Below are 20,450 nucleotides of genomic sequence, written 5' to 3' on the forward strand. Positions count from 1 at the left end.
TGTACTCCCATGGATCTGTACCCAGCAAGGGTATCTTGGACTTTGCAGGGCTGATCTAAACTCTCCCATTGGGAGTGGTGTCCACAAGCTTGTGGGAGGGTGGGTGGACACTTCTGTTCCTTCCTGGGATAGTACAGGCTGAACTCTCAGGGGAGCTTAGATTTGCCTCTGCAGTGTAGCCACAGAGCTCAGCACTTGCTCACCTGGCTCCTGAACAGAGCCTCCCTGAGCGACACAGTCTGAAAAATACCAACAATGTGTGGCTCTCTGTTCCTCCCGTGTTGCTGAACCAAGTTGGATGGGATTGAAGGTCATCCCTGGGTGATACTCTGATATCTCTATGTGCCTGGTCTCAGCAGATTGGAGAGTAAATTCATATCTTGCATGGGCTCTGAACTCAGCAGGACAGGGTGAAAGTCCCAGCCTTGCATAGCTCTCCTGTGCTGCCAAACTTAGCAGAATGGGACAAGTCAAGTGTCTCGACAGGTGAGTGAGGAATAATACTAGCTCTGCTCTGAAGGTGAAGGAGACTGGCCCACTTTCTCAAACCACATATTTAGTCAATGTTGGGTCTCTACAAAAAGCCTTCCCACAAAATACAGGACCCCTTGAAGTCACTGCTGGGTGTAGCCAGCAGACTCTTCTGCAGAACTTAAGTACAGCAGCATGGACTCGCCAGCAGTCAGAATTTGGACTGCGAACTCCCCAGGCTGGTGTTATAACACTAGGGTATACTTATCCCTAAGAGGGTGCAATCCAATTCTCTCTTGCAGAATGATTCCCTACTGATTCCCATTACCAGGTGCTATGCAGGCTCCTCTTCCCCTCTCTGTTTCTCTGAGTTGGGGATCCTTGCACAGGGTTGAGACCTCATGCTTCTAGGGAGAGGGAGTTTAACAGCTGCAGTATCCATCTGACTTCTCAGCCACCATTGCACCTGTGTGCAAGAGCTCTGTATTTCTTTTTTTATTCCTTCCTACCATTCTTTATGTAGCTTTTCCTGTAATCCATGGTTGTAATGAATCAGATTAGCTACCTTTCAGGGTTTTTTTTCAGGTTGCTTGCTCTGTAATATCACTGTTAATCTGTTTTGGGACTAGGAGCAAGTGAACATAGCTTCCATCTACTCTATAGCCATCTTAGAATCTCTATATGTTACTTCTTCAAACTACCTATGACTGTGTGTACTGTGTGTTTCTTTGAAATGGTATATAGGTGAATTTCAGTTTTTTTGTACAGTCTGACAATTTGTCTCTTTTACTTTTAAAACTATTTTAATTTCACTTATTTTTAGAGAGAGGAGAAGGGAGGGAGAAAGAGAAGGAGACAAATATCAGTGTGTGGTTGCCTCTCATGTGTCCTCATGTATAACTGCCACCAGAATCAGATTATTAATATAAAACATTTTGATTAGTTCCCAAATCTCCTTTGTAGCCCTTTCTAGTTAAATTTCTTTTATCCTGGCTGTATGGAACCACTTATCTATCACTATAGTTTTGCCTTTCCAAAAATTTCATATAAATAAAATCAAACAGTATATAGCTTCCCACTTCTGATGTTTTTGAGATTTGTCATTTTGTTTTATGTTTCAGTAGTTGTTTCTTTTTATAGTGAAGAAGATTCCACTTATGGCTTTCCTATAATTTGTTTATTCTTTCAGCAGTTATTGGATCCAGTAGCTATTGTGGCTATTATAAATCAAATTTTTATGAATATTTGTGCATAAGTGTGAGGACATAAGTTTTCATTAATTTTGGATAATTACTTTTAGTAGGATTGGTGGGTTATATTTTAAGTATACATTTAACTTTATGAGAAATTGCCAAGCCTTTTCCCAACATGAAAGTACCATTTTGTATTCCTACCAGCTCTCTATGAAAGTTCCAGTAGCTCCATGTTTTTATTAAAAGTGATATTCTCAGTATTTTTAATTTTGGCCATTGTTAATGGGTATGTAGTCCTTATTTTCTGCCTTTTTTTCCAAGCGAATTTCAGATAGGGAAGGATTTTGTGAGAGAAAACTGGTTGGTTTGAGGGATTTGCTTTAGCAGTTTTTCTCATTCCAGTCTCTCGTGAATCTAAATGGCTGTTAGAAGGCCCAGTTGGTTTTTCTTTATCCTCTAAATTCTGTTTCTCAATTTCAGGCCTGCTTTTTGACTGCACACATTGGGCTAAGTATTTTCCTCCCTTGGGCACACCCCTTTTAGATATGGATAAGGCCTTGGTTCTTTGCTCACCCACAAGTGTTTGTTCTCTGGAATTTGATTCATCAAATTTTCATTGTGTTATTTTCTTTTCAGTATCCTCAAAGAAAAACATAATTATTTTAGATATTTTTTATTTTGGGAATGTTAACACTGAAGTGATGGCCTCTCATGTCTTTTTACATCCTGATCATGAGTGGCATTTTTGCTTTACCCCACCTTAAATGATATTTTAGAACTGCCATGCAACAATTTTTTTCTCTCATTGGTCTAATTGAGAAATATAGCTACACAATTAGTAAAGACAACTGGAAATTTATAATTACTATTGTTATTATTAGTTATGTACATTGCTATCCCCCCAAAATAGAGGTCCTGCCAATGATATTTTGTTAAGGATTTTAGCATTTATGTTCATCAAAGATAGTAGCCTATAAGATCCTTTTTTTGTAATGTCTTTATCTGGCTTTAGAATTAGGGTAGTGCTGGTCTTGTAAAATGAACTTGGGAGCTTTTCAGAATGTTTTGTAAAATTCACCTGTGAAGCCATCTGGTTCAGGCCTTTTTTTTTTTTTTTAATTACTGCTTCAATTACACTAAGTGTAATCTGTCTATTCAGATTCTTTGATTCTTCCTGATTTAGTTTAGGAAGATTGTATGTGTGTAGGAATTTATCCATTCATCTAGGTTGTCCAATTTGTTGGCACATAGTTTTTCATAATATATTCTTATCATAGAATTTATGGTAATATTTTCTTGCAATAGAATTTATTTGATGTCATTTGTAATTTCTCCTTTTTTATTTTTGATTTTATTTATTTGGATCCTCTCTTCTATTGATAAATCTGGTTAAATGTCAAACTTGTTTATCTTTTCAAATAATCAGCTCTTGGATATTTTGATCTTTTGCATCTTTAAAAACTCTATTTTTTAAATTTCTGCTTTGATCCTAATTGTTGCCATCTTTTTACTCACTCTGGGCTTTGTTGTTCTTTCTCAAGGTCCTTTAACTATAAAGTCAGTTGTTTATTTTGGATTGTTTTATTTTCATTTTCATTTGTTTCAAGGTATCTTTTGTTCCTTCATTTCGTTGTTTACCCCTTTGTTGTTTAATAACATGTTATTTACCTTCCATGTGTTTACATGTTTTTAGTACTCTTCTTATGATTGATTTCTAGTTTCACAGCATTGTAGTCAGAGAAGATGCTTGACATGATTTCAATCTTCTTAAATTTGTTGAAACTTGTTTTGAGTCCTAACATATGGTCTACCCTAGAAAATGTTCCATGTGCACTTTAAAAGCATGTATATACTGCTGTTCTGGGATTATATATTCTTTTTTTTAAAATATTTTATTTATTTATCTTTATAGGGGAAGGGAAGGAGAGAGGGAGAGAAACATCAATGTGTGGTTGCCTTTTGTGCGTCCCCTGCGGGGAATTGGTCTGCAACCCAGGCATGTGCCCTGACTGGGAATCGAACCGCGATTGTCTGGTTCTCAGGCCCGCGCTCAATCCGCTGAGCTACACCAGCCAGGGCGCTGGATTATATATTCTGATGATATCAATTACACTCATTTGATCTAGTGTGTTGTTTAAGACCACTGTCTCCTTATTCACTTTCTGTCTGTAAGATCTATGCATTAAAATCATTGGGGTGTTAAAATACCCTACTATGACTATATTTGTGTCAATCTCTCCTAATGTCTGTAAGAATTTGCTTTAAATATTTTGATGCTTCTTTATTGGTTGCACAAATGTTTACTATGGTGATATCCTCTTGTTGGATTGTTCCCTTTAACATTATGTAGTATCCTTCTGTGTCTTACTATAGACTAGGTTTTATAGTCAATTTTGTCAGATATAATGGCCAAATTTGTCAGAATTTTGTCCAGCTTGTTTTCCCTTTTCATTTGCATGAAATATATTTCTCCATTCCTTTACTTTTAGTCTCTGTGAATCTTTTGATCTGAGGTGTGTCTCTGGGAGACAGCAGATGTATCACTCTTGTTGTCTTACCCATTCAGCTATCCTATGTCTTTGTGTTGAAGTGTTTAAGCTATTTATTTACATTTGAGATGATTATTGATAGATACATATTTGTTGCCATTTTATTTTTAAACTATATTCTTCTGTTTTTCTTTTTCTTCTTCTCTCTTTTAACATTTGTTGCAGTACTGGTTTGGTGTTAACAATTTCCTTCAGCTTCTTCTTGTATTGGAAACTCTTTATTTCTCCTTTGCTTTTAAATGGTAGCCTTTCTGGATAAAGTAGCATTGGTTACAGGTCCTTACTTTTTATCACCTTGAATATTTCATGGTAATACCTTCTGGCCTGAAGTATTTCTGTCGAAAAATCAGATGACAATCTACTGGAGCTCCCTTGTAGGTAACTACCTGCTTTTCTCTTGCAGCATTTAGTACTTTCTCCTCGCCTTTATGTATTGCCATTTTAATTATGATGTGCCTTGGTGTAGTCCTCTTGGGTCCATCTTGTTTGGGACTGTGCACTTTTTTGGACTTGTGTATCTTTTTTTTTTTCACCAGGACAGGGAAGTTTTTGATCATTATTTCTTCAAATAGGTTCTCAATTCCTTGTTCACTCTCTTCGCTGTTATTTCCATAATGCAGATACTGTTATGCTTCATGGTGCACCAAAGCTTTCTTAAACTATTCTCATTCTTTTAAATTATTTTTTCTTTCTGCCACTCTGTTTGTGTGTTTTTTCTATCTCTTCTAAATCGCTAATTTGATTCTGCTTCATCTAACCTACTGTTTATTGCTTTCAGTGTATTTATTTCATATATTGAATTCTTTATTTCTGACTACTCCTTTTTATTGTGTCTTTTTTTTTTCATGCTGTTGAGTATCCTTATAATCATTACTCTAAACTCTCTATCTGATAAATTGCTTGCCTCTGTTTCATTGTTATTGTTTTGGTGGATTCTTCTGTTTTTACATTTGGAGCCCCTTTTTTTGTCTTCCCATTTGGCTGCCTCCTTCTGTTTATTTCTATGTATTAGGTAGACCTGCAAAGGCTGGTGAGGCCCTTTGTCAGTCACTGCTTATAACATGCCCTGGCAACCTGTTTTGAGCTACCAGTAATCCATAGTTTGTGGTGGCTTCCTCTGCTGGGCCTGGGTGTGTGCAGAAAGAATGAAGCTGTACAAGACTGGCTTTTATCAGTACACACCTGGGGGAGGGTCAGCTAATGTCTCAGGTCCTCCAGAGATCTGTCTTACATGTTAAACTTAATCACTGATATAGCGTCAAGCTGAATTCAGCAGCCTGGATTAAGATCCATAGTGTGGGGCAGAATAATTCCTTCGGGCAGGGGTATTGCTTCTCCTCAGGGAAAAGCCACTTGGAGGGGAGTATATCTGCTTGAGAAAGATAGCCTCGGCAGTATGGGGAGTTTTTCAGCACAGGGATCCTAGCAGCTGTTCTTTCAGCTCTCTCCTTAGACCCACCAGCCACATGGTCTCATCATCACCTGTCTCTAGTCCACCATGCCCTCCCTCTGCCAGAGCACAGGGTAAGTGGCAGTAAATGGAATTTTGTCCATTGGCCCTTTAAAGAGGCTCTCTGTGTCTCCAGTATCTCTCCCCAGTGGCCAGAAATGCCACTACTTTTCACAGCTGGGTGCTATCTGGGTTCCTTTCCCAGCTCTGGTGCTGTAGGTTGGGGAGCTCAACTAGGGGTTTAGACCCCACACTTCTCAGTGGAATCCCTTGGATGCTGAAATATCCTTCCAGAACTTCAGTGGACCCCCCCAAACCCCATTGTAGCCTAGCCAGTCCTCTTGTGTCTCCTCCTCCCTTTCCACCAGTCAGATGATGAAATGGTTTCCTCTGTCTTTCCTTGGTTATAAGGCTTTTGTCCAGTTAGTGTTCAGTTAGTTATTCAAGATGATTGCTCTACAATTTGGTAGTAATTCCAGATTGGTTTTCTGAGGAGGTTAGTGCAACTTCCATTTACTCCTCTGCCTTGTTGGGTCTCCACATTGTAACATTTAATCTGGGACTATTATTTTCTCAAAGTTTTCTGTTTACAATTAAGTGACTATGAAAGACTACATCTCTTGGAAAATATACCCTATAATCAGAAGTCATAATTAGCATTCATTTTTAACACAAAGAAATATTTATAATGTATGTACATAATGATTACTTTTTTGTAACCACCCATAGCATTTTAGGAGTTTAAGGCTGCAGTGCTTGATTTTCTGCAACTATGCCATTAATGAGCCACTACCACAATGTACTACTAAATTTTCTTTCTGGGAGAATTTGCTAGTATAGAATTTGGAGCATGGTTTCTTCTCTTATATGTTTGAATGAATGCACTGTATTTTGCCATGTAAAATGGGCTCCCATGTATAATGCACACCCACGTTTTTGGTCCAAACTTTCAGGGATAAAACTTTCATTTTATTTTTTTAAATTCAATTATTTATTTATTTATATTTAGATACTTGGGTGGGTTTTGTATTATAAAGGAATTTTAGCATTTATTTTTGAATATATTATGGTACAAAAAGTTTTATGTAACACATAATTACAAAACACAAGAACAGACATAAGGTTTATAATGCATACCTTTATTTTCCAACAAAAAACTTTGGACAAAAAAGTGTGCATTATACACAGTAAAATAAAGTAAGTTACATACACAAAATTATTTTCAAAACTAGTTAAATATACTAAAATATAGATGAATATACATATAGATTCTGAAATAAAGGTAACTTTCTGTTTTGTCATTTGCAAAGGTTGGGGATGATCTGAATTCATTCATGGCATGTTCACAGTTTGCAGCTCAGTTAGAAGAAGCAGTTAAAGAGGAACATCATGTATGTATTCTCTGCAAACTACTAAGTGTGAAATATAGCTTATTATTTTAATAACAAAGTTAATAATATCAATAAAACAAAGTTATGTAATTAAGTATTATTAACAATAATTTTAGCAATACATTATTTAAAGTTATATTGGTTATTTGACTTGAATGTGATTATCCGGTCAACATTATTAGCCTAGATACAATGCCTTAAGTAGTTATAAAGAGCATGAGAAAGCATTATTTATTTTTCTATATTCCCAACATAGGCATTTAGATCTGTGAGTTTTCCTTTAAGTAAAGCATGGATTGGGTCATTTGTATTTACATATGTAGTATCTATATTTTTATGTGTTTTTCTAAGTAATTAATATTACAAAAGTAACATAATTAATAAAGATTAAAATATGAAGACATGCAAAAAGGAGAAAATAAAAATTCCTATAATTTTATTTCTCCAGGTAACCAACTCTTGTAAACATGTATTTGTTCACCTTTTCAGTTTTCCTTAGTTATACATGTATATACACACACATACATAAACATATTTCTTTAAAAATGAAATTATATTTTGCATACTATTTGGTATTCACTTTTTTGAGTTTTGAAAAATAATATGTTTTACATGATTATTAAAGTATTTTTGTAGAATATTTGAAAAAGTGAGAAAAGTAAAAGGGAAAAAAGTTATATGTAATCTCACTCTAATATGCAAGTATCATTGATATTATATAATAAGTTTTTAGGGTTTTGCAGTATATAGGTATGAACATACATGCATGTATACATATATACATTTATATGTACATTTATAGATACATTTTCAATTTTATTGTGGTTTATTAAAATAAACATAACAAAATTATCTTAACCATTTTTAAGAAAGATTTCAGTGGTATTAAGTACATTTATATTATACAAGCATCACTACTATTTATTAGAACTTTTCACCCTGTGGAACTGAAACTCTCTATGACTTCATCTTCCTGGACACATAACCACCATTCTACAATTTGTTACTTTGCTTTTTTCTTTGTAGGATACACATATAATTCAGATCATGTAATATTTGTTTTTCTGTTTCTGGCTTATTTCACTTAACATGTTTTCTGTATTTATTTATGTTGTCACAAATGGCAAGATTTAATTTTTATAACTGAGTAATATTTCACTGTATATACAAGATCTGTCCAGGAAAAGCCCAATCATTGTTAATATAACAAGAATTGTTTGTGTGACATCAGTGTAACCTGGCAGCCAAGGAGAGTGGACTGGAATGCACATTTGTGGACAAGGATGACTGCACTGTGATGGAGGTGTTGAGTGAGCAGGTGCACTGTGTGGCCATGCATTCAAAATGACTGAATGCATAGAGCAACAAATCTTCATCAAAGTTTACATTAAGCTTGAGCATTCCTCTCCAGAAACTATTCAAATGATTGAGAAGGCTGCAGCTATGGGCAACTGGTGGTTGGCAGCTTCATCAAGACAGTGAGCCTGATCATGCATCATGTCTGGTGCAGAGATTTTTTGCAGAGCATGAAATCACCCAGGTGACTCAGACCTGCTACAGCCCAGATTTGGTGTCCTCTGACTTCTGGCTCTTCCCAAAACTAAAATCACCTTTGTAAGAGAAGAGATTTCAGGCCATCAATAAGATTCAGGAGAATAATACAGGGCAGCTGATGGCAATTGAGAGAACTGTGTGAGGTCCCAAAGTGCCTATTTTGAAGGAAACTGAGGTGTCATTGTCCTATGTACAATGTTTCATGTATCTTGTATCTTCTTCAATAAATGTCTCTATTTTTCATAGTACACAGCTAGATACTTTCTGGACAGACCTCGTATTTACCATACTTCTTTATCCATTCATCCATCAATGGACATTCACATTGTTTTCATATCTTGGCTGTTGTGCATAATGCTGCAGTGACAGTGGGAGTGCAGATATATAACTCTTTGAGATACTGGTTTTGTTTACTTGGATATACATGTGAAGTAGGATTGCTAGATCATATGGTTATTCCATCAGTATTTCAAAATTTTTGAGGAACTTCCATATAATTTTATGTAATGGCTATGCCAATTTATCAAAGGTTTCTTTCTTCACATTCTCACAGACACGTTCTCTCTTTGATAATAGCCATTCTAACAGGTGTGTTTTTTTAAATTGTTGTTCAAGTACAGTTTTCTTCCTTTTCCACCCACCCCTTCCCACCACTCCAGGACTCCTCACCTTCCTCCCCTGTTTCCACCCCCCCTTGTTATGGTCCATATGTGCTTTATAATTGTTTCTGTAAACTCTTCACCCTTTTCCCCCATTATCCCCTCAACTCTCCTCTCTGGTCACTGTCAGCCTGTTATCAATTTCAATGTCTTTGGCTATACTTTGCTTGCTTGTTTGTTTTGTTGATTAGGTTCCTATTAAAGGAGATATCATATGTTATTTGTCTTTCACTGCCTGGCTTATTTCACTTAGCATAATGCTCTCCAGTTCTATCCATGCTGTTGCAAAGGGTAGGAGGTCCTTCTTTCTTTCTGCTTTGTAGAATTCCATTGTGTAAATGTACCATAGTTTTTTTATCCATTTATTTATTGATGGGCACTTAGGTTGCTCAGGGCATTTTATTTTTATTTTTTTAAATCACTTTTATTTTTTGATTGCAGTTGACACATATTATTGTATTAGTTTCAGGTGTACACCTCACTGATTATACATTGTATAATTTGCTTAATGATCATCCAGATGAATCTCACATCCATGTGACACCATAGGTAGTTATTAGACTATTACTGACTATATTCCCTAGGCTGCACTTTCCATCTCCATGACTAGTCTTCCTCCCCAACCCCAGCCATCTCCACCTCCCTCCATGTTTCCACTTCCCCTTGTTTTTGTCTATGTGTCCTTTATAGTTGTTTCTGTAAACCCTTCATTCCTTTCCCTCGTTATCCCCTCCCATCTCCCTTCTGGTTACTGTCAGTTTGTTCTCAATTTCAATGTGCCTGGTTATATTTTTTTTTCTTGCTTGTTTTGTCAATTAGGTTCCAGTTAAAGGTGAGATCATATGGTATTTGTCTTTCACCACCTAACTTACTTCACTTAGCATAATGCTCTCCAGTTCTATCCATGCTGTCACAAAGGGTAGGAACAACCAGGTGTGGTTTTGATTTGTATATTCTTGATGATTACTGATGTTGAGCAACTTTTTATGTACCTTTTGGCCATATGTATATTTTTTTTGGAAAAATTTTTGTTTGTCTAGTTCTTTGCCCTTTATAACCAGGTTATTTATTTTATTTGTATGGAATTGCATGACTTTCTTATATGTTTTGAATATTAATCTCTAATAAATATATGGTTTGCAAATATTTTCTTGCAATCAATAGATTGCCTTTTCATTTTCTGAGTGTTTCATGTATTGAACAGTATCTTTTTAGTTTGATGTAGTCTCACTTGCTTAATTTTGCATTTAAAAATATTTTATTGTTTATGCTATTACAGTTGTCCCCACCTTTTGTTATGCCTGGATTTTTGGTGTCATTTAAAAAAATTATTGCCAAAATTAGTATCGTAAAGCTTATCTTTTATGTTTTCTTTCAGGAGTATAATAGGTTTAGAGCTTACATTTAGGTCATGGGTTCATTCTCAGTCAATTTTTGTACATATTGTAATGGGAGATTCCATCATTATTCTTCTGCATGTTGATATTCAGTACTCCTCATTAAAGAGATTGTTCTTTGCCATTTTGTTGTCTCAATAGCCTTGTCAAAAATCATTTTTGCTATATGACCAAGAGTGTATTTCTGAGTTCTCAATTCTGTTTCATTTGTTCTATGTATGTATCTTCTTAATTATTGTTTTAATTTTTATTTTAAAAACATATATAGTTAATATATAATACTGTATTAATTTAGTTGTATTTTTTAAATCCTCACCCCAGGACATACTCATTAATTTCAGAGAGATAGGAAAGGAGAGAGAAAGAGAAACATCAGTTAGTTGTCTCTACCCTCTGACAGGGGAGCAAACCTACAACCTACATATGTATTCCATCCTGGAACCAAAGCAGCAACCTTTTGGTGTATGCAGTGATGTTCCAACCAACAGAGTCACACTGGCCTGTGCAATGTGCTTCTATCTTTATGCCGGCACAACTGTCTTAAGTACTGTTGCCATTGTATATTTTAAAATTAGAAAGTTTGAGGCCTCCAACTTTGTTTTTCTTTTTCAAGATTGTTTTAGCTGTTCAGTGTCCATTGAGATTACATATGAACTTTAGTATGTTTTTTTTATATTTCTGCAAAAAGTGTGATTTGAATTTTGATAGAGATTACAATGAATGTGTAGATCACTTTGGATAATGTAGACATTTAAAAATATTGTCTGCCACTTTTGAGCATGGAATGTCTTTCCATTTATCATGTCGTTCTTGATATTTTAGCAATGTTTTACAGTTTTCTGTGCACGGATCTTTCATTTATTTGGTTAAATTTATTCCTAAATATTTTTTATTTTTAGATGATATAGAAAATGGGATTACTTCCTTAGTTTAGTTTTGGATTAGTCATTGTTAACATGAGGAATTCAATTTTTGAATATTGATTTTGTATCATTCAACTTTGCTGAGTCTTAAATTAGTTATAACATCTTTTATGGACTCTTTAGGGTTTTATACATGTAACATCATGTCATTTGCAAACAGATAATTTTCCTTCTTTTTTCTTTGCTGATTGTTCCATCTAGAACTTCCAGTATTATGTTGAATAGTGATGGTGAGAGTGGGCAGGCAGCCTTGCCTTCTTCTTGATTTTAGAGGAAAAGTTTTCAGTATTTCCCAATTGAATATAATGTTAGTTGTGGCTATTCTTACATGAATTTTTATTTTTATGTTAAATTATTTTTTCTATTCTTAGTTATTGAGTATTTTTATCATGAAGTGTTGAATTTTTTCAAGGGCTTTTTCTGCAACTATGGAGATGATCATGTAGTTTTCATCCATTTTGTTTATATGGTATATTACATTGATACATAGGTGATATATTATGTTGTTACATATTATTACTTATGTTGACCCATTGTTATATCTCAAGTGTAAATCATACTTAAATATGCTGTGTGATCCTTTTAAATATTTTTGAATCTGTTTGCTAGTATTTTGTTTAGGATTTTTCATCAGTATTAATCAAGGATATTGGTCTGTAATTTTCTTGTGTTCTTCAGTGGTTTAGATAACATGGTAATGATGGCCTTGTAGAGCAGGTTTGGAAGGTTCAGTTCTCTATTTCTTTGGAAGAGTTTGAGAAGTATTGATGTTAATTTTTAAATGCTTGGTAGAATTCTTTAATGAAGCCGTATAGTTTTGGGGTTTTTGTTTTCAGGAGGCTTTTGCTTATTGTTTCAATCTACTCCCTAGATATAGGTCTGAAAAGTTTTTCTTTTTAATTTTTTATGGTTTGGCCTTGATAGGTTATATATTTCTAGGAATTTATTCTTCTTATACAACATTTTGGCATATAATTGTAGTAGTCTCTTATGATCCTTTGTCTTTCAGTGCACATTATTGTAATAGTTCTTTATTTTCCAGTTTTAGCTAGTAGAGTCTTATTTTCTTTGAAAATGATTAATTTTTTTATTGTTGTTCAAGTACAGTTGTCTCCATTTTTAGCCCATCACGTCCCCTGCCCCACTCATCACTGCCTTTCACCCATGAACCTATCCCATCTGAATTTGTCCAGGGGTCCTTTTTACATGTTCCTTGATGGCCCTTCCCCTATTATCCCTCTCCCCCTTCTTTTTTGGTTACTGACAGTTTGTTCTTTATTTCAATATCTCTGGTTATATTTTGCTTGCTTGTTTGTTTGTTGATTAGGTTTCACTTATACGTGAGATCATATGGTATTTCACTGCCTGGCTTCTTTCAATTAACATAATGCTTTCCAGGCCCATCCATGCTGTTGCAAAGTGATGGAGCTCCTTCTTTCTCTCTGCTGCATAATATTTCATTGTGTAAATATACCACTGCTTTTTGAAGCACTAATTTACTGATGGGCACTTAGCTTGCTTCCAGCACTTGGCTACTGTAAATTGTGCTTCTGTGAACAGTGGGTGCATAGGTTCTTTTGGATTGGTGTTTCAGGGTTATCAGGATATAATCCCAGCAGTGGAATTGCCAAGTCAAAAGACAGTTACATTTGTAGTTTTCTGAGGAAATTCCATACTGTTTTCCACAGTGGCTGCACCAATCTGCATTCTGACCAACAGTGCACTAGGGTTCCTTTTTCTCCACAACTTCTCCAACACCTGTTGCTTATTGATGTGTTCATGATGAACATTCTGACTGGTAGGAAGTGGTATCTTACTGTGGTTTTAATTTGCATTTCTCTGATTGCTAGTGATGCTGAGCATCTTTTCATATGTCTCTGGACCCTCTGTATGTCCTCCTTGGAGAAGTGTCTGTTCAAGTCTTTTGCCCATTTTTTCAGTTGCTTAATTATTATTTTTAATTTTTATTATTTTAAAAAATTATTGTTCAAGTACAGTTTCCTGGCTTTTACTCCCATCCCAGCCCACCCCCCCCAGTGCTCCCCACCTCCCTCCCATTTCCACCCTCCCCCTTACTTTTCTTTTTTTTCCTTTTTTATTTGTTTTTTTAATTTTATTTTTTTATTGATTATGCTGTTACAGTTGTTCTATTCCCCCTTTCATTCCCCTCCACCCTACCGCCCCATCCCCACCATTACCCCCCTTTAGTTTATGATCATGTGTCTCAAGTCCTTTAGATTCTATATTTCCCATGCTATTCTTGCCCCCCCCCATCTATTTTCTACCTACCGTGTAAGCTACTTATTTTCTGTACCTTCTCCTCCTCCCACTCCCCTATTGCTAACCCTCCATGAGATCTTCATTTCTATGGTTCTGCTCCTGATCTAGCTGTCCTTTTAGTTTGCTTTTGTTTTAGGTGTGGTTCTTAATAACTGTGAGTTTGCTGTCCTTTCACTGTTCATGTTTTTTTTATCTTCTTTTTCTTAGATAAGTCCCTTTAACATATCATATAATAAGGGCTTGGTGATGATGAACTCCTTGAATTTGATCTTATCTGAGAAGCACTTTATCTGTCCTTCCATTCTAAGTGAAAGTTTTGCTGGATAGAGCAATCTTGGTTGTAGGTCTTTGGATTTCATGACTTGGAATACCTCTTTCCAGCCCCTTCTTGCCTGTAAGGTCTCTTTTGAGAAATCTGCTGACAGTCTGATGGGGATTCCTTTGTAGGTGACTGTCCCCTTATCTCTTGCTGCTTCTAGGATTCTCTCCTTCATTTTAATTTTGGCTAATGTAATTATGATGTGCCTTGGTGTGTTCCTTGTTGGGTCCAACTTCTTTGGGACTCTCTGAGCTTCCTGGATTTCCTGGAAGTCTATTTCCTTTGCCAGATTGGGGAAATTCTCCTTTATTATTTGTTCAAATAAGTTTTCCACTGGTGGCTGTGCCTTTCCCCCTTCTGGTACCCCCTATAATTCGGATGTTGGAGCGTTTAAAGATGTCCTGGAGGTACCTAAGACTCTCCTCATTTCTTTGAATTCTTGCTTCTTGACTCTTTCTGTTTGGCCATTATTTGCTTTCTTCTGGTCCACTCCATTGATTTGAGTCCCAGTTTCCTTTTCATTGCTATTGGTGTCCTGTGCAATTCCATTCATTTCAATTAGTTTCGCCTTCATATATTTGTCTAATTTGTCCGTATAATCAACCAGTTCTGTGAGGATCCTGATGACCAGTGTTTTAAACTGTGCGTCTGAGAGTTTTGCTATTTCTTCAATGCTTAGATCTATGGGCTCTGGGGCTTTGAGATCTTCTTGCGACATTTTTGGTCTGTTCTGGCCCTTTAAGTGTGAGAAGCGGTGCCTTGGACTCCCAGGTCTCTGGGTTGTGACCCTGTATGTGGGGGCGTGGTCAGAGCGGGGAAATGGTGACCCCCTCTGCTGTTTCTCACAGCTGGGTGAGGATCAGCACATTAAATGGTTCACCTGGGGCGGGCCACTCAGAGTCGCTGTGTTATGATGCTGTATGTGGAGGTGGGGTCAGAGCAGGGAAATGGCGGCGCTCTCCCTGCCGCTTGCCTTGGGGACCCACTGGGTCCCGGTCCAATCGCCCACTCCCTCGCCTGTCCACCCACGCACAAATGCACAACCACAGTCAACACGCAGCCCCGCTCCCCCGCTGTCTCCTCCGCAGTCGCTTGCCTGGTTGCTCGCTCGGTCGCTCACTAGGTCCAACCCTGCGCCTGGATTCCGCGCATATGGATTCCTCGCGCTTGAGTCCATCCGACCGAGTTTTCCTGTGCAACCCTGCTTCACCAGCCCCTGGTTTCGCCCCTTACGGGTCAGGCTGAAGAATTTGTTGTTAACGGACTTCCGAAAAGTTCAATTTTCCGTGTTCTGGCTGTGTTTTCTGTTGCTAATATTTAGTTGTTTCTAAACTTGGTTGTGTGAGAAGGCACGGCACATCCACCTATGCCTCCATCTTGGTGGAAGTCCTCTCCCCCTTACTTTTTATCCAGGAGTCTTTTATACTTGTTCCTGTGAATCCTTCCCCCTTCCCCCTGAAATTCTCTCCTCTCTCCCTTCTGGTCCCTGTCAGCCTGTTCTGTATTTCAGTGTTTTTGGTTATATTTTGCTTGCTTGTTTGTTTTGTTGTTTACCTTCCTGTTAAAGGTGAGATCATATGGTATTTGTCTTTCAACACCTGGCTTGTTTCACTCAGCATAATGCTTTCCAGTTCCATCCATGCTGTTGCAAAGTGTAGGAGCTCCTTCTTTCTTTCTGCTGCATAGAATTCCATTGTGTAAATGTACCATAGTTTTATTATCCATTCATTTACTGACAGGCACCTAGGTTGCTTCCAACTCTTGGCTATTGTAAATTGTGCTGCTATGAACATTGTGGTGCATAGGTTCTTTGATATTGATGTTTTAGGATTCTTAGGATATAATCCTAGCAGTGGAATTGCTGGGTCAAAAGGCAGGTTGATTTTTATTTTTCTGAGAAAATTCCATACTGTTTTCCATAATGGTTGTACCAGTCTGCAATCCCACCAACAGTGAACTAAGGACCCCTTTTTCCCACACCCTCTCCAACATTAGTTATTTGTTGCTTTGTTTATGATAGCCATCCTGACTGGTGTAAAGTGGTATCTCATTGTGGTTTTAATTGGCATCTCTCTGATAGCTAACGATATTGAGCATCTCTTCATGTGTCTCTGGATGTTCTGTATATCCTCCTTGGAAAAGTGTCTGTTCAAGTCCTTTGCCCATTTTTTAACTGGGTTAGTTGTCTTCTTAGAGTGAAGTCATGTAAATTATTTCTATATTTTGGAGATTAAACCCTTGTCTGAGGTATCATTGTCAATTATGTTTTCCCATACAGTTGGTTGTCTTTTTATTTAATGCTGTTTTCTTTAGCCATGCAGAAGCTTTTTATTTTGATGAGATCCCATTTGTTTATTCTTTCCTTTATATTCCTTGCTCTAGGGGACATATCAGTAAAAATGTTTCTGTGTAAAATATCTGAGATTTTTCTGTCAATGTTCTCCTCTAGGACTTTAATGGTTTCATGGCTTATATTTAAGTCTTTTATCCACCTTGAATTTATTTTGGTGTATAGTGTAGTTGGTGCTCAAGTTTCATTTTTTTGCACATATCTGTCCAGTTCTCCCAACACCATTTGTTGAAGAGGCTGTCTTTACTCCATCTTTTGTTACTGCCTTCTTTGTTGAATATTATTTGAGTGTAGAGAGTTGGGTTTATTTCTGGGCTCTCTGTTCTGTTCCATTGGTCTATGTTCCTGTTTTTATGCCAGTACCAGGCTGTTTTGACACTTCTCCAAAAAGGACATACAGAAGATCCAGAGACACATGAAAAGATTGTCAATATCGCTAGCCATCAGAGAGATGCAAATTAAAACCACATTGAGTTACCACTTTACAGCGGTTCGGATGGCTATCATAAACAAAGCACAAACAACAAATGTTGGAAACGTTGTGGGGAAAAGGGGACCTTTGTTCACTGTTGGTGGGATTGCAGACTGGTACAACCATTATGGAAAACAGAATGGAATTTTCTCAGAAAAATAAAAATCGACCTGCCTTTTGACCCAGCAATTCCACTGCTAGGATTATATCCTAAGAACCCTAAAACACCAATTTCAAAGAACATATGCACAATAATGTTCATAGCAGCACAATTTACAATAGCTAAGAGTTGGAAGCAACCTAGGTGCCTGTCAGTAAATGAATGGATAATAAAACTATGGTACATTTACACAATGGAATTCTATGCAGCAGAAAGAAAGAAGGAGCTCCTACACTTTGCAACAGTACGGATGGAACTTGAAAGCATTATGCTGAGTGAAATAAGCCAGGTGTTGAAAGACAAATACCATATGATCTCACGTTTAACAGGAAGCTGAACAACAAAACAAACAAACAAGCAGAATAAAAACAAAGACACTGAAATAGAGAACAGGGGGACAGTGACCAGAGGGGATAGAGGAGGGAATTTAAGGAAAAAAGGGGGAGGGATTTAGAGGAACAAGTGTAAAGGACACAGGGACAATAACCAAGGGGGGTGGAAATGGGACAGAGGTGGGGAGCACAGGGTGGGGTGGGCTGGGATGGGAGAAACAGACAGAAAACTGTACTTGAAAAATAATTAAATAAAAAAAGAAGAGGTTATTTTTACTCCATTTTATGTTACTGCTCCCTTCGTCAAATATTAATTGACCATAGAGGCTTAGGTTTATTTCTGGGTTCTCTGTTCTGTTCCATTGGTCTATGTGCCTGTTTTTCTGCCAGTACCAGGCTCTTTTGATTATAGTGGCCTTGTAATACAGTTTGGTAGAAGGTATGTGATCCCTCCTACTTTGTTCTTTTTTCTCAAAATTGCAACTGCTATTCAGGGTCATTTATGGTTCCATATAAATTTTTCAAGTGTGTGTTCTATTTCTGTGAAATATGTCATTGGTACTTTAATAGGTATTGCTTTGGGTAGTATGGACATTTTGATGATGTTAATTCTTCCAATCCATGAACACAATATATGTTTTCATTTGTTTGTGTCTTCCTTGATTTCCTTCTTCAGTATTTTGTAGTTTTCTGCGTACAGGTTACTTAGGTACTTGGTTAGGTTTATTTCTAGGTATTTTATTTTTTTTTTTTTTGCTATATCAAATGGGATTTTTTTCTTGATTTCTGCTTCTTCTGTTTTATTGTTTTTATTTTCTTTTTTAAATTTAATTAATTATTGTTCAAGTACAGTTTCCTGTTTTTTACTTCCACCCCAGCCCACCCCTCCCCAGTGCTCCCCACCTCCCTCCCATTTCCACCCCCCTCAGTTGTTGTCCATGTGTCCTTTATACTAGTTCCTGTAAATCCTTCCTCTTTTTCCTCTGAAATTTCTTCCCCTCTGCTGTTTCATTGCTGATATACAAAAATGTCTTTGATTTCTGGATATTGACTTTGTATCCCACTGTTTTGCCAAATTTATTTATTAGGTCGAGCAGTTTTGGGGTAGAGTCTATAGGAATTTCCATGTACACTATCATGTCATCTGCAAAAAGTGACACTTTTGTTTCCTCCTTTCCAATTTGGATGCCTTTTATTTCCTTTTCTTGTCTGATTGCTGTGGCTAAAACTTCCAATACTATATTGAATAGAAGTGGTGAAAGTGGACACCCTTGTCTTGTTTCTGATCTTAGTGGAAAAGATTTTAGTTTTTGCCCATTGAGTATGATGTTGGCTTTAGGTATCTCGTATATGGCCTTTATTATATTGAGGAATGCTCCCTCTATTCCCACTTTGCTGAGTGTTTTTATCATAAATGGGTGTTGTACCTTAACAAAAGGTTTTTCTGCATCTATTTATATGATCATGTGAGATTTGTCTTTGCTTTTGTTTATGTGATGTATTACATTTACTGATTTGCAAATATTGAACCATCCTTGCATTCCTGGGATGAATCCCACTCGGTCATGGCGAATGATGTTTTTAATGTATTGTTGGATGCGATTTACCAATATTTTGTTGAGAATTTCAGTGTCTATGTTCATCAGCGATATTGGCCTGAAGTTTTCTTTTTTTTTTTTTTTGTTTCTTTATCTGGTTTTGGAATTAGGATGATACTGGCTTCATAAAAAGAGTTTGGGAGTCTTCCATTATTTTAGAAATTTTGGAATAGTCTGTGAAGAATAGAGGTTTGCTCTTCCTTAAATGCTTTGTGGAATTCTCCTGTGAAACTATGTGGTCCAAGGCTTTTGTGTATCAGGAGGTTTTTTGATTACTGCTTCAATTTGATCTGCTGTTATTGGTCTGTTCAAGCTTTCTGCTTCTTCTTCTTTGAGTTTTGGAAGATTATATTTTTCTAGAAATTTGTCCATTTCACCTGGGTTTTCAAATTTCTTGGCATACATTTCTTCATAGTAATTTCTTACAATCCCTTCTATTTCTGTGGGGTCAGTTGTAATCTCTCCTCTTTCATTTCTGATTGTGTTTATTTGTGTCCTGTCTCTTCTTTTCTTGATGAGCCTACTTAAAGGCTCCTTGATTTTGTTTATCTTTTTAAAAAACCAGGTCCTGCAATCATTGATCCTTAGAGTTGTGCTTTTCATCTCTATGTCATTTAATTTTGCTGTGATCTTGGTTATTTTCTTCCTTCTACTTGCTTTGGGCTGTCTTTGTTGTTCTTCAAGTTCTTGTAGGCATATGGTTTGGTTGTTTGTTTGAAATGTCTCAATCTTTTTTAGGTAGCCCTGTATTGCTATGAACTTTCCTCTCAGGCCTGCCTTCACTGTGTCCCATATGTTTTGAGTTGTTGTGAGTTCATTTTCATTTGTTTCCAGAAAGTTTGTGATTTCATCCCTAATTTCATTCTTGACCCATTTGTTGTTTAACAACATGCTATTCGATCTCCATGATTTTGTGGGGTTTTGTTTTTTTTTTTGGTTATTTCCTTTGGGCTTGGTTTCTATTTTCAGTCCCTTGTGGTCAGAGAAAATGCTTGGTATGATTTCACTTTTCTTGAATTTTTTTGAGGCTCGTTTTGTGTCCTATCATGTGGTCTATCTTTGAAAATATTCCATGTACATTTGAAAAGAATATGTATTTTGCTTCTTTGGGATGACAGGTTTTCTCTCTCTTTATATATATATATATGTATATATATTTATATACATATAAATATATAAATATAAATATAAATATAAATATAAATATAAATATAAATATAAATATAAATATAAATATAAATATAAATATAAATATAAATATAAATATAAATATAAATATATATATCAGTTAAGTCCATTTCATCTAGGGCACTACTCAATGCCATAATATCTTCATTGATATTTTGTTTGGA

The 20,450-nt window shown here is 36.3% G+C and overlaps 1 protein-coding gene across 1 annotated transcript in view; it reads left to right on the top strand.

Annotated features, from left to right (window-relative positions):
• The window catches only part of CCDC7 (coiled-coil domain containing 7), a 362,459-nt gene that overhangs the window by 137,599 nt on the left and 204,410 nt on the right, over positions 1–20,450 (top strand). Inside the window, exon 7 of the mRNA XM_053670977.1 lies at positions 6,974–7,054. Within this exon, the coding sequence (XP_053526952.1) occupies positions 6,974–7,054 (81 nt within the window). The remainder of the gene's footprint in view (positions 1–6,973; positions 7,055–20,450) is intronic.

Source organism: Artibeus jamaicensis, unplaced genomic scaffold (genome assembly GCF_021234435.1).
Source record: "Artibeus jamaicensis isolate MK-2021 breed Jamaican fruit bat unplaced genomic scaffold, CSHL_Jam_final contig_659, whole genome shotgun sequence".
In the NCBI taxonomy this organism is placed as follows: domain Eukaryota; kingdom Metazoa; phylum Chordata; class Mammalia; order Chiroptera; family Phyllostomidae; genus Artibeus; species Artibeus jamaicensis.